The sequence below is a fragment of the Poeciliopsis prolifica genome, unplaced genomic scaffold (assembly GCF_027474105.1).
Source record: "Poeciliopsis prolifica strain line A6 unplaced genomic scaffold, Auburn_PproV2 SCAFFOLD005, whole genome shotgun sequence".
NCBI classification, from domain to species: Eukaryota; Metazoa; Chordata; class Actinopteri; order Cyprinodontiformes; family Poeciliidae; genus Poeciliopsis; species Poeciliopsis prolifica.
In genome coordinates, this window is record NW_026562380.1 from 4,725,178 (window position 1) to 4,747,941 (window position 22,764).

Here is a 22,764-nt window from a genome sequence, read left to right on the forward strand (position 1 = left end):
ACCTGTCCAGGGCATACCCTGCCACTTTGTCAATGAATGCTGGAGACTGGCACCTTCCCTCCCTGCGTCCCTGCAAGGATAGACAAATACAGATGATGGAAAGAGATTGCATTCACTTAAAAAAAAGAAAATCAGTGTATATTGTTTTTGTTTAGTTCAGGTCAATAATAATTTATTGGAACATGCCATCTTAAATGTGCCTTTGAATGAATTACGGCATGTTGGTAAATGAAATGCTGCTGGCGTGAACGGTTCGGTTTTATTTAATTAGGTGGATCAGAACTGCCATCCATGAATGTGATTTCACCTTATAATATTGACTGATTAGCTAAAATAATAAAACAACCAGCTACAATTATTCCTTGTAAAGTTCTAGATGTTTTATACTCACTATAATGGTATGGGATACCAGAGCTGGTAGATATGACTCTCAGTGATGCTACAGCTTCAATGGAGAGAGCTGATTGTTCCACCGGATGCTGATGTAACACTACCTAACAAGTGCATTTTTGAAATATCCCGTTTAGTGTGAAAATAAGATGTGATATGATATGATGATGTGTTAATTTCCACACATAAGTCGCTCCAGAGTATAAGTCGCACCCATGGCCAAACGATGAGAAAAACTAAGACTTATAGTCCGGAAAATACGGTAAATAAAAGCCACGGTTAGGGAATGCTGCTCATCTGTGCCCTCTGTTTCTCTTTTGTTCCTCTCTCTGTGTATGCCCTTTTCTCTGGTACAGACAGCTTTTTATATGAAAAATAATCAGATTTTATTAATATCCTAATCTCCCTCTTTTAATAGCATCAGCAATTACACCATAACTGGATTTGCTATACCCTGTCTTAATATGAGAAATGAAAAATGAATCCTAACCTGCTTAAGGGCTGTAAGGAAATCATGGGATTAGCTGCAAAACAAAGGATGTAGCCTGTTATTCTGTCTTCTCCATCATTGCTGCTTCACTGCTTCAGTGACACAGATGCTGACCAGAGAGATTTAAAGTCAGAATTGATAACAAATATTCTCAGAGGTGATGGGGCGCACTGCGTTCTAGGCCAACATATTATTTCTGGAAGGTCAACATCCTCCATTACATTCTAATACTTTCTTCTGCTTTGTTATATGGAAACTGTTGTATCATTATTTTTCTTAACAGGAAAATGTAATTCAATTACAACAATAAGTGCTCAGTTATACCATAACTGTAAAACCTTGGCACTGATGGCTATGTTGTATGATTTTTATAGCTTTTCTCCACATATATAATTTGATATTTGTACCCAGGCTGAGTGAGGGAAAAATGATGTTGACTCATCACTTTTATGTGTTTACAAAATGTTTTTGCAAGGAAAAAAATAATAAATATTGCTACCATATTCGAAGCAGTTTCTCTTCCTGCTGGAGTACATCATCAAAGTCATTTGGGGTTTAAAATTAATGGGCAACCAGCCAAGCTGTGAACAAGCAGCTCTCCGCATGCTGTCACTGAGGAGGCCATTATAGTGTTCCATTTGAATGATAAAACCACTTTAAAGCAAGGTGGGTGCTGCATGGGCGTGTGACTACTGACTGCTGGACAGCAGGGATAGGCCTCCCCAGTGAAACGCTTGAATGGAAGGGCGACCAGCCGTCTCCCTCATTATTAGACTTGTCAGTGTCACTCACAAAGGCATGAGTGACAGAAGACCCTATTACCCTCAAAGATTCATCTCCACCCTTCACAGATAGGGCTGCTTTTACAGTCATCGGTGTGACTGAGGGGGAGGAAGTAAAGAAAATGTTTCTACACTCTCATTAACATATTCCTACTGAAAGCCATTTGTTTCCATCGCATTGCTTTCTGGGGAGGCCAAAAATATGACTTTATTTGTCTTCTCAGAGCAAAATGATAGTGATGATTCATGAGTTTTTGTTTTTTTCTTTAGAAAAGGCCACTATTCAAATAGCCGGTAAGTATTTCAAAGCTGATCTTCCCTAGAGAAAAATTATCTACTTAATTAAAAGGACCAGCAGGAAATGGCCTGGAATCATGACGGTATAATTATAAAAGCCCCATTTCTGTTAATCCTTGGCTCTGTAGCGAGGAGTCTCGCATCGGGAAGCCAGGACGGGGCCACCGGTTAAGCTGTGACCACACAGAGCCTTTACAAGTGGAGGCAGTGATGAGCTTTAACTGATGATCTGGAGAGCTGAGGGGAAGCCTAGAGGTCTGCTCTGGGCTTTCTTACTGCATTGAGAGGCACAGCCAGACACTTCATGAACAACAGGGAGTAGAGAGATGGATCATATTTCAGCCACAAAAAGATCAACTCGATTTCTGATGCATTTTTAGAAAAGTTGTTTTTTTATGTTTATTTTAGCTATTTAATTTGAAGTTAAAGCTGCCAGTTAAACTTTTTTGTTAAATCAGTAACACTCACTGTAGATTTAGATTTTCTCTGCATGTCTTTTTCTTCCATAAAATTTTAATTTCATGCCTTTCACAGCTTAGTCTTGTTCGGAATAGTGTTGTCTATTTAATCAATACACCTGAACGCAAACCCATGTTGTCTTCTCCTCAGTAGCTGCAGGTGTATTAAATAATTGAAATCCTTCTTTTGACTTTGAAATAGCCTAATGGTTTTGCTCCTCCATACTCTCACCACAGGCCCCTAGATCAGCAAGACCAGCTTTTGTTGGTTGTACCAAGAACTAGGAGGAAGCTCAGCAGGGATAGAGTCTTTTCAGTCATGGATCCAAATTTATAGAGCAACTTGCCATTAAATATTAGACAGGCTTCTTCCTGTGGTTCTCTTAAGAAATACACTTATCAGTGGTTTTGGAAATAGTATAAGTTAGTTTTGAATCTGTTTGTGTTGTCATTTCAGTCTTTGTGTAATGTTTTATAACTTTTTTTTTTCTTTATTTTGTATATTTTATTGTTATTTATGTCTTGGTTTGATCTATTTTAATACTATACAGGACTTTGGTGAAACAAATTAGTTTTTTAAATGTGCTTTAAGAAAAAAAAATCTACTTACATTTGGATGAAATCAGCTATTACAGATGCAAGCTTCCATGTGTGTCTGATTGATATAAGGCAAGAGATGAGAGATTTTTCTCGTATATCCTTTTTTGTTTTTCTTGATTTTGGCTATGTAGTCTGTCTTTTTTCTGGATTTTTGTGACACTGTTGGGTTTCATTCTCATTAACCAGAGATGAAACATACTGAGAAAGAGCGAGGGAAAGGAATTTTTTCTCTCTGTACATTTGTCAGAGAGAAAAGCATCTGTAGCATTTTCATCTGCCACATGAAGCTCTGCAGGTATGAGCAGAAAAAAATAAGTCGTATCTTATTTTATTTAACTACCATTGTCAGCTGTTGTACTCAATATTTACCAACATATTGATCGCAGCAGGGCATTTCATACTGAGCTTGGTGTTTCTTTAAAGTTGAGTGCTGTATGTTTTGCTGGTTTGCCTTTGTGTGAGAAATGTTTGATTTGCGACTCACAGCTGGCTCAAGCTTGATGTTTCAGTGGGCAGCTGTAGAAGCTTAATCTCCCCTGTGCTAACAAAGACTCAATTAATAAATAGCACCTAGCAGTATTGTGCAGGAAAGTTGTCCAAACCCATTAGATAATTTACTGAGGAAAGATCACAAACTCTGGTCCCAGAGAACCTTTTCCTTTTTGTTTGCTTTCTTTGAATTACAGAGATGTTAAGAATATTACAGTCACCAGGCATCGAGTAGCTCAATATCATTTCAGAACAGCACATTCAAAGTGGAAGTGAACTTTGGACTTTAACATCTGTACAGACAGCATTTGTGCTTGGGATTATAAATCTTTTGCCGGAAATTTGGAAAGGCTGCCTCATTATGAGATAAATTGTATACATTGAGCTATTTTTGTAGCCATTTGCAAATTTTTCAGTAGGGAAACCTGAATAGGAATTCAAAAATCCACATCCCGCACTTTCACATGTAAAGTACATCAAAATTAACAATCAAGGGAAACAAAACTATGATGACCTTTTCACTCTGCTACTCTCTATGAATTTGGCATGCATCTTATGCTGCTTTACAAATGTTAATGTGTTGTACATGGCTGTAGGCTTTTCTGAAGAAGTGCCTTGCATCAGCAAACCCAAAAAGCCATGCATAATGGCAACAGCTGTTTATGCATTCTAATTCAAAGCAGTGGCCTTTTATTGAAAATCTCCATCTTTCTTCATTTCCTCAATTACAAACGTGCCAGAGAGTTTGGCTTGGAGATCCAAGGGGCCAAAGCAGCACCATGCTTGTTTTCTCTCTTCAACAGCCTTAAAGCTGGCCATTCAGATTGCTCTGTAATTACATGCATTTGTCTAGTCCTGTCTGCTGTTGTGCTTCTCAGAGAACTGCCTTCTTTCAACAAAGTGCTTCTGTTCCAACTCTCACCTCTAGCCAGGTTGTTCTTAGAAAAATCATCCTTTACCATCAAGCAGCTGGCTCTCTTGGGTATCTCAAAAGATGAACTTTGTGCAGGGAAGTAATTTATGATGAAATTGGCCAGGATCTGCTCGGGGGCTGTGTTTTCTAGCCATGTTTTCTCAACATTAATGTGTCCCTTATTAGCCTAACATCTAAAAGAGGGCAATTTCTTCAGCAGGCGACATTTAATTATGTCTGCAGGAAAATGCGCATTTGTATTATTGATTCCAGATAGGCCTTTCTCTCAGGAATGCTTTTTGCTTGCTAAAACACTATTATAGTTTCTGCAACAATTTTAAGAGTAAATAGTCTAAAGGTTTAATCTTCATGGAAGTAAATCACACATGGTGTTGACCAGTGTTAAAGTGGGATTTAATTTGAAATTCAGACCGACCCTCTGAGATGAGAAGCATTAATATTGATAGGCCACATGTATAATATATCCATAGCATAAAACACTTCTTCCTGTATGAGGGCACTTTATGGTTTCAGCATCCTATGCTATTGGGGATTAGTTGTCATGTCACATTGTTTGTGGTAATCATATTTCAATTTGTTCAAAACTGCTGTGATTCCTCACAGGAATCCAAGGAGGACTTGAAATGTGTTTGAGCAAATACAGACTGCCAGTCAACACTGTGTGCTCAGTGAACGGATAAGTTGTGTTTGAGAGGATTAATTTAATTGTGGGAACAAATACAGCAGTCTCAAAGAAGTGGACTGACTTTCTCTTTTGTTAGTCCCATTCTTCAGAAGGACCCAAAATTTTAGCATTACTCTCCCATTTATGAAGCCTTTACTGGGCAGTAAAGCATTAGATACATGTGATAGTGTGTACTCCTATGTTAAGAGTGCATTTTTATTTTACTGTCATTTACTTTTTCTGTATCTACTCCATAAAGTATGAATCCTGAAATTGGCAGAAGGTTAATTAATTTACCCTGGTTGAAACTTGATCTTATTTCATCAGTGCATAACACCTTTTAAAACTTTGTCTGTAGATATTGTAAATCTTGACATTTAATTGTTTTGTAGTCTTGTCTGAACAACTCTGAGCCCTAAATATCTTTACATACAGTTTGTAGATAATGTTTTCTTCAGCTTTAATTTTTTTGTACAATCTCACGACTTTCAACTATAACTTTGATTTATCATGGATCACACTTTAGCAACTTTGGTGTTTCAAAAGCTCTGCAGCCTTCTTAGAGGTTGTTACACCTTTTGGTTTGATTGAGGCCACCTGGAATTGTGTACACCTTATTGGACCTTTATCACTGTAGGTCACACTCTTGCTCAGCCATTGTGAGAAAAAAATAGCATTGATCCTGAAAATGTCTGCTTTTGATTGAAGTTGATGTTGTAAAATAGTGCATTATGAAATATTTCTACTTCTCAAACCTCTCTTTTTTTATGTTGCTGTTATGGATTTCAATGTCATTTTTGTGATATTTTATGTAACAAATCAGCAGAATGTCATGCACAACTGAAATGGATGAACAATATCTATTTTTGTTCTTTTTCTTTTTAAATAAAAATCTGTAAATGTTGCACACATTTGTATTTGGCCATCATAAAACTGAAACAGCTAATTAAAATTCAGTGCGACCATTTTCCTTCAGACATTACCTAATGTGAAATTTTATTTCATTATAAATCCAGACGTTTTGTGACGTTTCTAAACGTTTGTGGAAAATCATTAGTGAACAATCAGCATCATTACGACCAAAAAGCCAACAGACATCTTAGGGATAAAAATGTGGAAAAGAATAATCCAGGATTGGGTATGAAACAATATCCCAAGCTTTCAGCATCTAACAGATCAATGTCCAGCCCTTCATCTCAACATGGAAAGAGTAGAGCACAACTGGAAGTAGAGCGTAAATCAGAAAAGAAACCAAGAGGCCCACAATAACGCTGGAAAAGCTGTCGAAGTTCACAGCTCAAGTGAGAGAATCTGTCAACAGGACAGCTTTTAGTCTTGGAGTCTAAAAATCTGGCCTTCATGGATGGGTATGAAATTGAAAGCAGTTGTTATCTGAAGCCATAAGATCTGCTTGCTTGATGTTTGTGGCGAGTGTGTAGAAGACACAGCAAGTGGAACTAGATGATCTGGTCACATGAGATCATTTTGAACTTTCTGTTTTGAAAATAGATCTTAACAAATACTCTTCATCTTGCCTGAATCATTTTGAGCAATTTTGTGTAAATGATTTGGCCAAAATGTCATTCTCTACATCTCTAAAGCTCCTAGAGATCACAAAAACTTGGTAGACTAACTGGGGATAAAGATAGTTCTTCAAAGAAATAACTGGGGCTGAATACAGATTTTTATATGTACAATTTTAAAAACTGTGCATTACTTTCTTCACTATACCATCATCACAATGCTTTGTGTTTGCCTATAACATAAAATTATAATGAATTACATTGCAGACTGTGGTTGCAACATGGCAAAAGTGTTTGAAAGTAGCTCCTTATTACTTGTATACTTTTTTGTTTATGACTTGTGAATATTCATTTTGTTTGTGTTATCCAGACTTTTTTGGTCAATAATGGGAGGATGCTGCATTTTTGGAATCTTCAAAGCCAACATCACAGCCATACCATTCAGTCTATACTGTCCTCAACCCCACTCTCCCATCCTCTGCCATAACAGCACAAGCAAAGCATAGTGCCAAAGGTAATCCAACCTGGGAGACGAGGCGATAATAGCCTCAGTGGCGGAGTGCTTGTTTGTAATAAGGAAGTGGATGAGGAGTCAAAGGTGAAAAATGAGTGTGATATTGAAGGAGCAAGAGGAAGCTGTAAAAGAAGGTTTGTGTTTATCTCAGATTATTAGTGAACCTCACACTCAGAAATGAAAGGCTTTGAGACCCAGTCAGAGCAACAGAGGACACAAATGGTGGATTTCTATCAGCAAGAGAGGCACTCTGTAAGCTTTGTTCACATTTTCTGAAACAGGACTCTGAAAGTGACTTCAAATGACACAAATGGAGTCTTGGGTTTCTCTCTGAATACATTTTGGTGTGCTTTTACTGGTCACATTTTCTGTCCGCAGACATCATGCCTGTCTTTTTATTATAAAAGCTCAGTTGAAGGCAGAGGGCAGGTGCATTTATTTTAGAATATTTGCTATAGATAGTATATCTTTGCTGTGATATATTACATATATTTATGACTGAGGAATTCAAGTTGGCTTGAAGGCCATTCGGAGTATGTTTTTCAGAGTTGAGTCTCCGAGTTGTAAATATATAGGTTTATTTTAATGCAGAGTTGCTAAATTAGAGAAAAGAAAAATCAGTTTGATAACTATGTAATACTGGGTTTGAACTGCCGAAATAAATTGTTCCCAGCCTTTCTATGTTTGCAAAGCAATTACACCCTTACCAGGTAACAAAATACAAATAGCCGTGTCTTATATTTGGACAGAGAGTGACTCTGTTAACCCAAACAAAAACAAAACCTTAAATAAAGACCACAGCCGTAACTGTTGTCCCTGGGTGTCCAACACGTCTGGGGTTTGGCACCGAGTCGTCCACAGCTGTCAGTCTGCAGATGAGCGGTGGTAACCTAACCTGGGATTTCTTTATGGCCCTGGAACAACAGCATGAAAAATGTGTTGCACTAATAAATCAGACCTCAGATTTTTGAGCAATGTGGTTTCTCTGTCTTTCAGTTTTATCAATGCAAGGATGATTACTCTCAAGCAAATATGTAAAAGTCAAGTCATTTTTTTATGAGTACACAACCCACTATCAAATAATATTACATAACTGCTAGAAAATCTTATAAACAACATTCTATTGTCAAAGTACTTTCTACAACTATTTTTTATCTCATCACTGACATTTTTATGTTGTATTTTTATTTTGTTTTACTAAGTGCATTCACTCAGTCCTTTTCCATCCATTGTTACTTTATTCTGTTTGGGGTCTCAGTGGTCTGAATTTTAATTTTGCTGTACTGACTGACAAAGGGGAAACACACTGTTCACACTGTTCAGGTCTGTAGTTTATTAAAGTGAGGCGAGTTACACTCTACCCTGTTCTGTTGCTGCTATATGACGCTGTAATGTACATTGAATAATGTTTAGGTATAGAGGGGTAATAAGATGGATGAAAATAAGGTGAGAATTAAGTAGATAATAACAGACACTCAGTGCTTAAATAGCAAAGATTGTTCTCTTTCACAAATTGGAATGAAAACTTCTCTTTACTGTTTTAACGTCTTTGTTTTTTCACCCTTCAGTTCAACAATATCCAACCATCGCTGTTCTGTTAGGAAATTGAATACAGTTTCTGTACTATGGAAACAGAGCATTTGGATGTGCGGTGTCATGTGGAAACTATCTGTTGAAATAGCTAATTTTTTATATTTACACATTAGAACACATATGTCTTAAATAGCTAATACTTGACAATTAAATGTCAAGTATTGATAAAACTGTGATGAATATTTTTTTTACAACTTCTGCTACATTGCCACAGATTCTAAGCATTATTGCTGACAATGTTTATCCCATAATAACCAAAGCGTGCCATCTTTTGATGGCTTCTTCCAGAAGGATAATGGAACATGTGTCAAATCTCAAAGCTTAGTTTCAGTATTTAGAAAAATCTCTGTGGAATAATTAAGACACCATTGATCTATGCCATAAAGAATTCAACCAGTTCTCAGTCAAACTGGTCCAACTAAATACTGGCTCTGTGTTCATCATAAAAAGGCCAGTGAGTGTAGATCTGAAAAGGTTTGAGCTAAAGGCAATCAAAGTCACACCCAGGACCTGTAAAACAAACATAACCAGATGGAATCATGATAAGTTAAAAGTTAATGAGACAAATATCACTTTGACAAAAAATAGTGTCCCATTTTAAAATTGCTGCACTCTTACTAAATAAACAATTTCCTGCTTGAGTGCTCTTTTCTCCAATTTCTGTCCACATATTTCTCTCATGTTCAAATATGCTCATTTGCTTTTAAAATGTAAATATTAAACTTATTTTAGTTATTTGTTCCATACTTCTGTGTAGTAAGATCAGTAAAGCATCTGCATTGCAAGGCTGTTCACATTTCATGCATATATATCCAAGCATATACTTGAGTTAGAGTTGCAACCATGCTATTTTTATTGTTACACTGAAAATTCTCCCAATCTTTTCTGAAATGTCCCTCAGCGTGGGCTGAATGGCGACAACACTAACAGAAAAGTTTCCTCTGGGAACCTGTTGTAGTGTCATTCACTCTGGCTCCTTCTTACATTACAGTGACAGGAGAATTTCGAGCCAAGTAAGCTGGGGTTTTTTTATATCGCTTTGGTGACTAACATCTATGACTATCCCGCTGGCATGCCATTAGCTCACATTTCTTGTTTACCTGCGCATTACAGGTAAAATTGAGATTAATATTCCTGTCTTGGGAACTCGGTTACAGTGGAGAGAAAGCTTGGGCTTCTGTTACATCCAAAATTGCTGTGATTAGGACACATAATCCAGCATCACATGGAAATAACCACAAAGGCTTGACCATACTCTGCCTGACATTTAACTAAACCAGATCTCTGATTGGCACTTGATTAGCTGCTAATCCATGTCGTCATCTCCTTGAGTGAAATTAGTTGAATAGAAAACAGTGTCGTAAATCACAGAGGTGGAATGTAGGGGAGAGGCTTTGATCTGCGTTCAGCTCTGAAAGTGCTGTGAAGGAAGAGGGAAATATGTTGTTGCCATGGATACTACAGAGAAATGGGTACGAAGCAATAGAAAGGCTCAATAGTTTCAGGATTGTGTTTCCTTTGTGTAAAAACAACTTTGTGAGGAAAAGTATTGATAAAAGTTTCGGTATATTGCCGAAGCTCTGTATGATGACTTGACCTTGCCCACGCACTGAGTCATGCAGGTTATAGTTTAGATATACCTTGTTATTCCCTTCTGTTGGATTAGCGACTGCTTTTCTGACTCCCTCATATCGCTGTTGGGTATAAATCCAGCTCACTCTCCCCCTTCTGTTTTGCCCGTACCGTGCCGCCTCTTCTGGCTCCAGTCCTGAACCCAACCCTCAGAGGAGAGGAAAAATAATTAGGAGAGAAAATTGCTGCTGACACTATTTCTGAAAAGCAGGGTATTGTAATGAGAGCAGAGCAGGTATTCATTGTGTCTGAGGGAGTGATAGAAAGCTTTTGGTTTTTTGGGCTGCCTCACAGAAGCCCGGGGAGAGTTAGCAGAGCTTTTGCTGAGTCCCTCAATGCATGTGGGAACTGAGCCCTGAGAGGACAAGGCAGAGGTGTCTTCAACAATGGCTGGAGCCAAGGTTACAGCTGAGTAACTAATTCAGACTGCTTTAGACTGATACACACACTTATACACACACACTCATCTCCTTTGTCTTCCTCAATATGTCTCCCCCTCTGTCTCTCTCCTTGTTCCCATTATGTGTTCAGAAGGATGCTGTCCGGCCTCTTCTCAGAGTTATCTTCATTAGCCGCGTGGACTTGCTGGAGTAGCTGCTCTGGGAAGTTTCTGTGAGCAAGGCACTCAGAGAAGATGAATAAATGTTTTGTCCCATATAGGCCCAGCCTAAAGCAGAGGCAGGCTGCAAGAAGAGATAGATGAGGTATTAGCTGTGATATTTTTCAGCGGGGGCTGAGAAGGCCCAGCAGTGGGCTCGGCAGAGGCAGATGCTGCCACCTGAATATTAAGCCTGTTAAATGAAATGTCCTCTGTGAAGAAGCCTTAATGGAAGTTGAAATATGGCACCTTTCACCTGTGTTTGTGCATTACAGAGATGAGCACATGTTCATCTTGGGATATGACATGTGTATCAGTCTGAAAGCAGGGATAAGAGAGAAGGAGGCAGCTTTGATAGTCTTTCAGGGATGTGAAACAGGTGCATCTGTGGGATGGTAATTTAACATTTGGATGTGATTTTGGTTTCAAATTAAAATTAGGTAAGGACACAGGCATAATTGCTTTAAGGAGTCCTTTCAAAACAGCTCAAACACATGGGGCTACTAATGAGTCGAACTTCATTAAACACATAATGCCAACTTGTATGGAGCATCTGACTCTCGAAATGACAAATGTTTCTGGGTTTGCAGCAACAAGGAACGGTTTAAGCACTATTTATTTGAAAAGAATTATCTCTTTTAGCCCAGAACATTTTTTTTACCTTGACAGACCAGTGCACTGCCCACAATATCACGGACAAACCCCGATCTGTCTGTTGAATTTGTGAACAAGATATTTGATCTCCTGGAGACAGGGTGTCCCCAATTTGGAAAGGTGGTATCCACATTTTTCTGGTTGACAATCATGGCCTCAGAATGAGAGGAATCTCTCTATCCTGCTTCACATCTGGCTCTTCAAACACCAAGAACAACATCAACACCGCTGGTTCTAAAAGCAATGTTTAGACCCTGAGGTTCAAACTCAATCCATCCCACTGCTCTAACTCTATGCCTTAAGATCCTATCTTTGCCCCAGGATCAGCAGGGTTTGCTTTGCCACTAATGGGGCTATATAAGGACTGAATAGCCCTTAACATCATGTCCAGGACACCATACTCCTGCAACACCGCAGGAGTTGCAGGAGTATGGTGTTTTTTTAGAACCACATCAACCAAACTCACACACTGTCCTCCACAACTCTGTAAGGGTAAAAATGTGATCCACTATTTTATGGCCAAGAGAAAAGCCACACTGCTACTCCTAAATGCTTTAACAAGTAAAGCAAAGGCTGCACAATTTATAAACTTTGTCTTGTAAAATTTGTAATCTGTCTAGAATGATCCACTAAATAGCCCTTTAGTCTAACAAGTCCCATCTTTAACATCATTAAAATCTATAAGTTATTAAGTCGTGACATTCCCACAGTGCATACATATCTTCTTGAATTCTGAGTACCTTTAATGTTTTCTTGCAAAAAAAAAGATAAAATTAGTGCAAGCTCTTTTAGTATTTATTAGCCATCAACACAAAAGAACTCCAGAACTGTTTCCCTTCCGAATAATATAAATAATATAAATATCACTCTTATAATACAAATAAGAGTGTCATAAGGGTGTAAAGATTAATGCACTTGCCTTCTTATTAAGGATGATAGTATTATTATTATTATTGTTGTTGTTGTTGTTGTTGTTATTATTGCATTATCCTAATTAGAATATAATAACTTAGATCAACTTAGACACAAATTCTGACAGCTACTGAATCATACGACAGATTTCACATTGAAATATATCTTGCCATTTTAGTATAGCAAGATCTTTTATTATTTTGCTATTCTAATATACCCATACATCTGTCACATAAGAGTGTATTTCTACATTTTTGAATATTACTAGTTAGTCCTATTTTCAGAACCACAGTGTTTACTCCTAAACAGAAAGGGAAGGACCTGTCCCTCTTTCTGCAGCAGATGTAAATGTAATCTTTACCTAATGAGAATCTGAGGCTGCCTTTGTAATGTTGCAGGCATCTAATGTAGAAATCTGCAGGGAATATCTCTGAGATCCAACTTAAATGAGAAAATAAATTGATGGTCAAATTGCATGTGGGTCATATCTCCACTTATGGGAACTCAGATCTGCTTTTAGTTGCCTACGTAATGGACACACAAAAAATGCATTCACAATCAAGTTTGGATTGTTTCATGCAGAGTGTTCTCAAGATATTAAATTCAAAATTACAAAGTGCATTTTGAAACCTATCTCTGCCTCTGTTTCCTTGCTCTTCGCTTTGTCTTCCTCAGTCACAAAGATGATAAACACACCTATTACCCACAATGCATCTGTTTTATTCCACCAGTAAAGCAGGTAAATTAAATCTGTAGCTCTACTTTCTGAGATTCTGGCCAGCAGCCAGATCAGTTCAGCATCTTTCTCTGTTTCCAGGCACTGTGAACAAATTTGTAGGCTTTTAGGGGCTCGCTGCAACTAGACAGCAGTGACACACACAGAGGCATCAGAGAGAGTCGCTTATGCAACCATGGTGGACAGGAGGAGCAGTGAAAAGAAAGCTCCCCACTATTATCTGCAATTTCTTTCTTCAGGAACAGAGATGAAACACTGAACCCTACATCGTTTTATTTTGGCAATGTCTCTGAGGTAGTTATTGGTTAGATTTCAACCATGCTTGCAAATAATGAATGGAAGTATGCAGAGGGTTGTCAAAAAGAGTGAACAAAAAAATAAAAAGAGTAAAACTTTGTCAAACCCTTTGTTGATTTTTAGAAATTTAACTTTTTTTCAGTGTTATTTTTCTGTTTCTATGTGCTTTCACCGCTACACATGACCTTTACCATTTCAGGCTCTATCATCTTGTGGGCAACTGCAGTGAGTCTCCATCAAACAGAGGCACACAGTGTAAACTCATGACTTTTTGCAACATGTACATGTTATAAAGAGTGATATAAAACATTTTAAACATTTGTCTTAATAAATGCCTCAATTAAACAAAATAAAAATAAATCTTTCAAAAATTTGTTTCTCCTTGATAGTTATGGGAAAGACTGCTGACTTGACAGTTGTCCAGCAGACAACCAGTCATTGGCACCTTGCATAAGGAGGATAGGCTGGAAAAGGTCATTGCTACAGAAACTGGCTCTTTAGAGTGCTGTATCCAGACATATTGATGGAAAGCTGAGTGGAGGGAGAACATGTCACCCGTCCATCACAGGGCAGTAAGGTTACACACAGGACAAAAATCCACACATACACACACACGCTCATGACTAAGGGTAATTTGGAGAGACCAATTAATCATGTTTTTGGACTGTTCAACGGTGTCTGAGTACCTGGAATCTAGATGAGTTTACTTGTTTTTCAGTTGGATTATGAGAAAATTATTTCAATTATATTCTGAAATACAGAGAAGCACCTTTATAAATGTATATATAACATGTAATTAACCTCTCTGTGTGCAAAATTATTTGTAGTAATAAGCCATGATATTACCATAATTTGGATTATTTTTATCATTTCCAAAACAGTGTAATTTCACATAGAAAACAAGTGTTATGTTATGCCATAGTTGAGAGTATATATCATAAGTAGGTTTTACAATAACTTCCTGTCATTGTAAAAGGTGTTTTGTATGGTTCCAAGCGAAACGGCCTTTCCATGATTTATCTCGAAGCATAAAAACTTACATTCAAAAGCCTGTAGAGCATGCAGAGTTTTTAGTACGCTTTCTCTTTTTCCTTTCAGCATTTCCTTTTTTTGAGACTTTAGGTACCATTTGTGATGCAATAGAGTGGCTGACGATCATGGACAATGTTGTATGCTTCATAAAAATGCCAGTCCTTAAGCCCGCTCTGTGTTGTGTTAAGCAGCATTTATTCTCACTGCAGCGATCTCGTCGCGTATCCACATTGCTGTCAGAGTCATGTTACTTCTTTGAAAAGCCATCAGGATTTGTCTTTGTCAGCTGCCTGTCCCTCAGTCCATTAAAGTTGATTGATAGAAGTAGAAAATGTCCCGCCCAGCTGTTGTCGTTGACTCATCCCAAGGAAGTTGAAAGGAACTCTAAAGTGGACCATCCCTCATCAATAAGAGCCTTTGTCTGTGTTCATAATGTGAAGCAAAATAGATGTCTGGGGAATTTTTCTATTTTCTTTTCCGGGTGTTACCATGAAGGATTATTGTGTTACAGATGAAGATACTGATTAGAGTCAAATGTTTTTGTTTTTTTTCCCCTGAGCAATGCTGCAGACGTTTTGAGTCCCTTACTAGCATTGGTTGGAGGAAATCTGGGATATATGATTCCACCAGTGGTCAAATCCAAATAAAAACCAGCCCAAAAAAAAACAGATCTGTCCATGTTTTCTTCTTTTTCTTCTTCTTCTTCTTCTTCCTTCCTCGGTTATCTTCTAATAGCTCTCGAGGATTTCTACAGGACAACTTGAGGAGGATTTTATGATATTTCAGTGTGATTGATAACATGCTGTTGGAGGGATGTCAGGCTTTCAGAGACAGATAATGTGGATTTCTATCTCTCTGCCTTCTTGCGTAAGATGTGCCATCAATCAAGTGTATCGTGTCCTTAACCTGATAAAATTAAAACCTTTAAGGGGGGTGGGAGACCTGGGGTCTCCAAAGAACTAGGACACACATCAACACAGAGCATGACAGGTCCACAACATAGATCCAAATCATGCAAGGCTCACTGCAAGGATCAAGGGAGAAAATAAAATTAATGATCCAATTCTATATTGCTGTTGACAGAGGAGAGAGATTACAGAAAGAACGGTCTCATTTTCACCCTACGCTAGGGGGTTATTAGATCTTGGCCCATCTAATTTCATTTCAAAGGTTGTCAATATTTACCAGCAACAGGCACAGCTCACCATAGCAGAGCTAGTATCCCTATAGGAAAGAAAACTTGAGAACATTTTAACACATACAAATATAGTTACTAGATTCAGCCTTAAAATGTTCAGCATGCAGTAAGATCTTTTTTTCAAATGATAAAGGACTCAGAACTACTTATCCCAGCGTGTCTGAGATATGTGGATCTGCAGGTCTTGCATTTTTCTCCTCAGGTAGGCCTTACCTTATTTTTTTGTGTGTGTTTCAGTTGACGGCTGCATACACAAAGCGGCAGGGTTCTGTCTGTATGATGAGTGTCACTCACTAAATGGCTGTGAAACCGGCAAAGCCAAGATCACCTGCGGTTATGATCTCCCTGCAAGATGTGAGTATCAGTAATTATTTCCCTCTTTTTTTGTGATTGCTCTGTAATGTGTGTGGTGGTGCCTTGCGGAAATGTTCTCTAATCAAATCTTCTACCTCTGAGGGCTAATGATTGGAGAACAATAGCTTTTATTGGTAAACAGTGGAATATTAGACTGTTCCGTACAATTCGCCTAAAAGCTTTAATTTGAAAATATTTGAAATGAAGAACCTGCTTTTAAATTGCATATGTGATCATTTGTACACCTTTTTATCTTTTCAATAAAATTAACTGCTAGCCCGCTAACTTTTATATTCTGGTTCATTGCTCACAATGATGGTGAAGAAAGAATAAAGGCAACTGAGCACAACCAGAAAATGCCAAACATTATGGTGTTATGTACAGAACTAAACTCAGGCATAGATATGCAACACATTGAACACACAAATAGTAGAAAATAGTTGTTTCAGACAGTTTACAGCTGTGCGAACTCATAAGTTTCAGACTTATGGGTTCACACATTTGAAAATGTATGGATATTATATATTTTTCCCTATTCTTTTGAGACACCACTGACATGTCCTCTATCCTTTAAACGCCACTCACTAACATACTGAATGGTGCAAGTCCATGTTAGTCAACATTCTTGTGATTCTCCACATGCTACTTTGTAACTTTTTAGCTAAGCTTAGCATTGATGCTTATTTTCAGCATCAGAACGCTGGCCCCGGTTAAATTTCTTCAGGAATTTTCTAGTTTAAATTGTCATTTTTTTTGCTCAGACACCAAGAAAAAAATGGCTCCCTTTAGCTGCATATTTATTGTATTTATATTGTTTTAATGATTCAATGTAGCTAATTCCATGTACTATTAGTGGGTTAAAAAAAAAAAAAAGTTGAAATCACTTTATTTTCTTACCTCCTGATCTCAAACATGCGGGTTCTGAGGTGTTCTGGGTGCCCAAGGTGGTCTCAACTATGGCGGTTGAATTGCTTTTGTTCTAGCTACTTAGTCTTTGATTGTTCCTTTTTTTGAAGGCAGAATTGCAGTTGTGTCATAATGTTTACAGTTCTTTCCTTCATAGCAGCATCATTGTGTACTCAGCACTGTTCTTCTATGTTCCCAATGAGTGCCCACACATCGATTTAAACAATTCTCAGTAGAAAAGTTTTTCTTTGTCAGGAAATCAGTTTTCTGTTTACAATTGGAAGTCATTCTGTGCTGTTCCAAATGATGTAAATGGCAGAACATTTCCGTTTTAATGAGGCTTTTTATGTTATAAAATTCTGTTTGAAAGTTACTAATCTGCTTTGAATAAACAATTAAAAGGCTGATTTTGATGTGCTTGTTGGTTTAAAGATTGTTCAGCTATCTGATTCTAAAAGCTGACAAGTAACCTTTATTTTAAAAAAAATCAGTTCTACTTATTGAAATCATACTATCCTGGAGTCTGACTTTAGAACTTTGTTGTCTTTCTTGTGAAACACAAAAACTCAATCTTTATAAAGGTCTTGAATGCTAAATCCTCTGCCCACAGTAGACACTTCAACTGTCTGATGCTTAATACCACTTTCAGATGAAGTTGACCCCAGCCATTCATGAATGTTATTTTTGCATTAATTCCTGAGCACAACATATCTGTATTTTTGAAGAAACTTTGGAAGTATATTGGTCTTGCTAACTGTTTTTATTGCATCTGTGAAGTTTGAAGCTGTTTTTGTCAAGTTCAGGGAAGAAAAACTGTTTTAATGTATGTATGTAAGTAGTTATTTGCAGTAACTACTTTAATCCAAATTAATGTAATTTAAGGATAATTAATGTAGTTGGAGCTTGTGGTAGACTGGAGTTTTTGTTCATGTACAAAGGTAAGGCATGAGCTATTAGCTACTTAATTTGATTGATTCTTCATACCTGATTTAGTCTACAAACAGATAAAAATACCACAACAGAAATTCAACTGTATTTTTATTAATTTATCCAGTCTGTTGACCTCGTTTGTTTCTCGTGTCATCCTAAACAGACTTCCCTTTTCTCTTGGCAAATGTCCTTCATTATGTCACATTTTAAACTTTGTCATATGCTTATTTCTTTTACGAGAAGTGTCACTGGGTGTAATTCGGTCGAGACAAATGTCCCAGCAGTCCTAACCTAACCCTGAAGGATTTCTGAGAGACAGCCAAGAGAAGATATTGAGGCTCAGATGAAATTAGGTTGTGTTAATATGCTATGTTGTAAAGATGTCAAACAAATGGAGCAGAAAAACTGTGAGAGGGTGCTTTGGGCAGCCAGTTCAAGTGTGTTCAGCTCTGAAGCTGCTTGCACCATGACAATTTAATAACCTCCTGTGTCACATGGTAGCAATCATTGGCTGTTGTTGTTGTAATTATTTCCAAACAGAACAGCTCCTCTATGCAGGTTACCTTGTTGAAAGTTGTATTTAAATTGATCTTATTTAGTGTCTTTACTCTGATGGAGAGAGCGTCTTCCAACTCAGATCACCGCCAACATCACCGTTGTCACTCTTCTGTTCTTGGAAACTGTCAAACACTTCGCTTTGCTTTGTAAACACTCCAGTTCTTATTATCTACCCACTGATTTCTTTTTTCTTGATTAATTAAATTCTCTTTTTGACATTTTTGTTCCACCTACGTGCACAATGTAAAATTGTCTTGACTGGAAACAACTATCTGTTGAGTGCATGAAAGCTGAAATACTAGACTGTTCACCCCCTCACCACTGGAATGAGTAAATAAACAAAAAAAACACAAAATTTCTAAACCTGTTTTGATTATTGGAAATCACTTTCAGACTTATAAGAATAGAAAAAGATCCACTGAACCTATGTACTTTAATAGAAGTATATTATTTGCTAACTGTTGTGAAACAAAGATAATCTTAAAAAATACAACTTTCTAAGAAAATAGAGTCCAACAATCCAGCTAATGAAAAAAGAGCTGATATCATTCTGTACCCATTAATGCCTTTGATGTATTTTATAAAACTAAAAAAACTTGTAAGTATGAAAAAGGCTCAAACTGAAATTGAGAACCATCATTCAAAAATAGGAACTCACTGAACAGGAGTGAATCTTTTCAGAGATAGCCGACCCTCCAAAATAACTCTAAAAGTGCATCAAAGGTTACAAAATGCATTTTTGCCATGAATATTGAAATTTATCATCTTCTTGTAGTCTTTTTCTGTGCTGTAATTTTGAAAATGTCACCTGTATTTAATTGAACAATGGTTATGCTGGTCCAGTTTATTTTTGTTAAAAATTTAAAATTCCAATTTCACTCCTGCAGATTAAACAACTGATGAATAATAAACCTGTTTTCCTGCATCCTCAAAAGCAAGTTTCTCTCCATATCGAACTTAGTAGCTGATCTCAAAACAGACTTCTCCTTATTTTGAGGTTTGACGTGCAGAGGCAGTGGAAAATGACCTGGTAACCCAGCCCATCTTTTCTGCCTCCACCCCCCACCTCTAAAGACAAGAAAATTACTCTTCATTACATCTCACTGAAGCAGTTTAGGCTGCGAATCCCAGTGACAAAATGAGACTTTCCTTTAAGCAGGCTACAGACATATGCAGCTTATTATTTTAGAGCCAGCCCTGGACTATTAATCAATGACGGTAATTACTCTCCTACCATAGCAAAAAGACTTCAAAAAACAATGTCTGCTATATCAATCTGGAAAAGAGTTTGACTATTTGTCCTGTTGTTGGATGGTTAGTCATCTGTTAGTGGTCAAGTGTAGCAATTGGAGCCACTTATGTGGATATGCACTTTATTGCTTCATTATTCCTTCATTATCGATGCTGTGGCTCACGCCTAAAAAAATCACTAAATGAAATATTTATATGGGCTTACGTCTTCAACACTGTCTTCATTGATAAGTTTTGAAAACTGGCTCCTAATTATACATTACTGGAATATGTATGTGATGTTTTTGGTAAGAAGTTATTTATTCTGCATTTCATGTGTAGCACTATGTATTTTGCATTTATTTACATTATCTTTGTTTTAGATTAAGAGTCTTTGGTTATGTAACCAATTGAATGGCATCTTCCTGATGCATTGATGCATTTGTGGAAGTCAACTTGGAAGAGAAACTATTTTGGGGAAAGATAACTATCTTTTATTCACCTTTTTTGCCCTTTTGTAATCAATATTCTCACTCATTTTGAGTGGATCTTAAAACCGGTAATGTCTGTGTCTGAATGGGTGTTGGCTAGTCAGGCAATTTTTAGTCTGTTCTCTTTCTGGCTATTGGTAAGAGGAAGCCGCACTAATCCTGCTAAATTTGCATTCAGTCCCACAGGGCCCCTCTGATCTAATGGAGTCTTTTGACCAAAGCCTGATCGTAATGTTTTCATCAGTCCCAAAAAAAAAACTGCAAAAGCCTCAAATCAGTATTTTTTTTCTTTTATAGCTTCTGCAATTAGCTCAATAAAAATTTACCTTTGGGGAATTATCAATTACTTTGATTACAAGTACGACTTTGACGTAATTTTCTTGTTCTTACATTTCCTTCACCTTTGAAATAATAAAACAAAAAATAAAATATAAAATGTATGTGCGAATGTGTTTTTGGTCAATAAAGTGTTCCTATGCAGTGGAGATGGAAAATTGTGTTCCTGTTAAGTAGTGGTACCATTTCCTCCTGAATGGTACTTGTCAGTATGCACCACTTAGTGGTGAACATTTGGTTGAACTCGAGAATACTGCTGGATCTTGAACTTGTATGACTCTGCTGTGACACAGAGGAAAGAATATTCATCCTCTCACTGAACTGGTTGCAAGTAGTCATGGATGCCTATTAACTTTCAACTCTGAACATTTCTGAAATGTTCTCTGCAAAGTAAAACATCCTGCAGCAGTTAGAAACTTACTCTGGTTATGGAATAATGTATTCATTTTAGAATCTTATTTATTATCTGTCATGACATAATTATCTAAATGTCTTCAATTATCTTTAAGAACAAAAGCTGTTTTGTCTTTTATTCAGTATCAAAACTATATGCACAGTCTCTATTACATGTACTTGCATATTTCTTGCAAATGTTAAGTGAATGTTCCTTTTCCAATTCTGTAAAAAAGATATTAATAACCTTCCAAAACTTTAACATTGGCTAAAGAAGGATCTGTCATATTGGTGCATATTGCAAAGAAAAATTTAACTATTAGCGGTGGTTTGAGCTTATATTATATGTTTAACTATGAAGCCTTTCGGCTTCAAGAAAATCTACAATTGTTTCAAAGTTGTGGTATTCATTCCTCTTAAGAGTAAATTAAGATTTTATGATGCCTATTCACTTCAATGTTTAAATTACTAAAAGCTCTAAATTAATTAAACTAATGACTACTAGCCTTTGTGGTTCAGAAGAATTAGAGCTTCTGAATGCAGCTCTAATGACCATTTAACTTACTCCTTGAAATTACTCATAATATTGATATGAAGGGAAATTAAACAAAAGGTTAAATACTGACTCCATCTCTCGTTTTTTTCATGAAAATTTAGTAAGTCTCTGTAAAGGAAACGTTAGCATTTCTGGAGGTTTTTTCTTATTTTTCATTCAAGTTTTTTTGTTAAATGTGTGACACATCTGAGCAGGAGATGTGTCAACATAGAAAAAGCCTGAATTATATCATTAATATGCCGGTCCACATGTCCACACTAATAGTGTTTAGCAAAGACCTTGTAGGTTAATCTGAGCTCTCACATTTAAGCCCAAGCTGTCACAGTAGACCTATGGTGTATTTAGGGTTCAAGATAAAGGCCTGAGTGAGAAACTTAATGCTCCAAGTTGGATCTGGGCCGTTTAACTCCCCATTTTTGATCCAAAGTATTTCACCCAGTTTTGTTTTCCTCCCTTGGGCAACTTGAGATTGGCAGTTCAAAACGTTTGTGGTGTTTATTGTTTTGCCTCACCCCACCCACAACTCATTATTCTCTGAGCTCAAAGTGTATGCTTTAAATAATGAATCATATTTTTAAATGAAACAGAGAGGCCAGGATTTTGTTTTATCAAGTTGCTGTCATTAACATTGGACTCTTTCCATTTCAGTCTGTTAATTATTTGTGAACATTAGACTAATAATAGGTTTGTGGATGAAACAAGAATGAATCTACCATTTTATTCTAGTTTCCTACTCTTCTGGAGAAAAAAAATCATCGGGATTCATGTGGAGCTATTTTTTTCTCTGACTTGTGCAAGCTGTAAGGTTTTAGATTTAAGCCTTTGGTGTATTGTACCCCCAACCCCCACCCTCATCTCCCTCTCAACCTCCCCCACTCTCCCATTCTGATACTTTGAAGACAAAATCTTCTCCTTGCAGCATTGAAAAGCTACGAGATGTTTGATTGCCTTATCTAAAACAAATACTAACTGTTTTTAGCACACTCAGCTGGCAATTTGTCTCCACAATAACTTCTTTGCTCTTCTTTGTACTCAGGCTTGCTAGAACTATACACAACTCCTCCATTTCTTTCTTGTAGCATTATGTATTTTGAAGAAGCCTTGTGTTCTTGGAAAGTTGTTGCACGATAAATTTTATTTTTCCTGTGGTAATTCGCAGCAGGGCAGCTCCTATGGTCTGTGTTTTCAAGACACTGGCAAACTAAATTTAATGGGTA

The 22,764-nt window shown here is 37.1% G+C and overlaps 1 protein-coding gene across 1 annotated transcript in view; it reads left to right on the forward strand.

Annotated features, from left to right (window-relative positions):
• Window positions 1-22,764, forward strand: part of macrod2 (mono-ADP ribosylhydrolase 2) — a 443,628-nt gene that overhangs the window by 157,075 nt on the left and 263,789 nt on the right. The window contains exon 5 of the mRNA XM_055030012.1: window positions 16,031-16,147. Within this exon, the coding sequence (XP_054885987.1) occupies window positions 16,031-16,147 (117 nt within the window). The remainder of the gene's footprint in view (window positions 1-16,030; window positions 16,148-22,764) is intronic.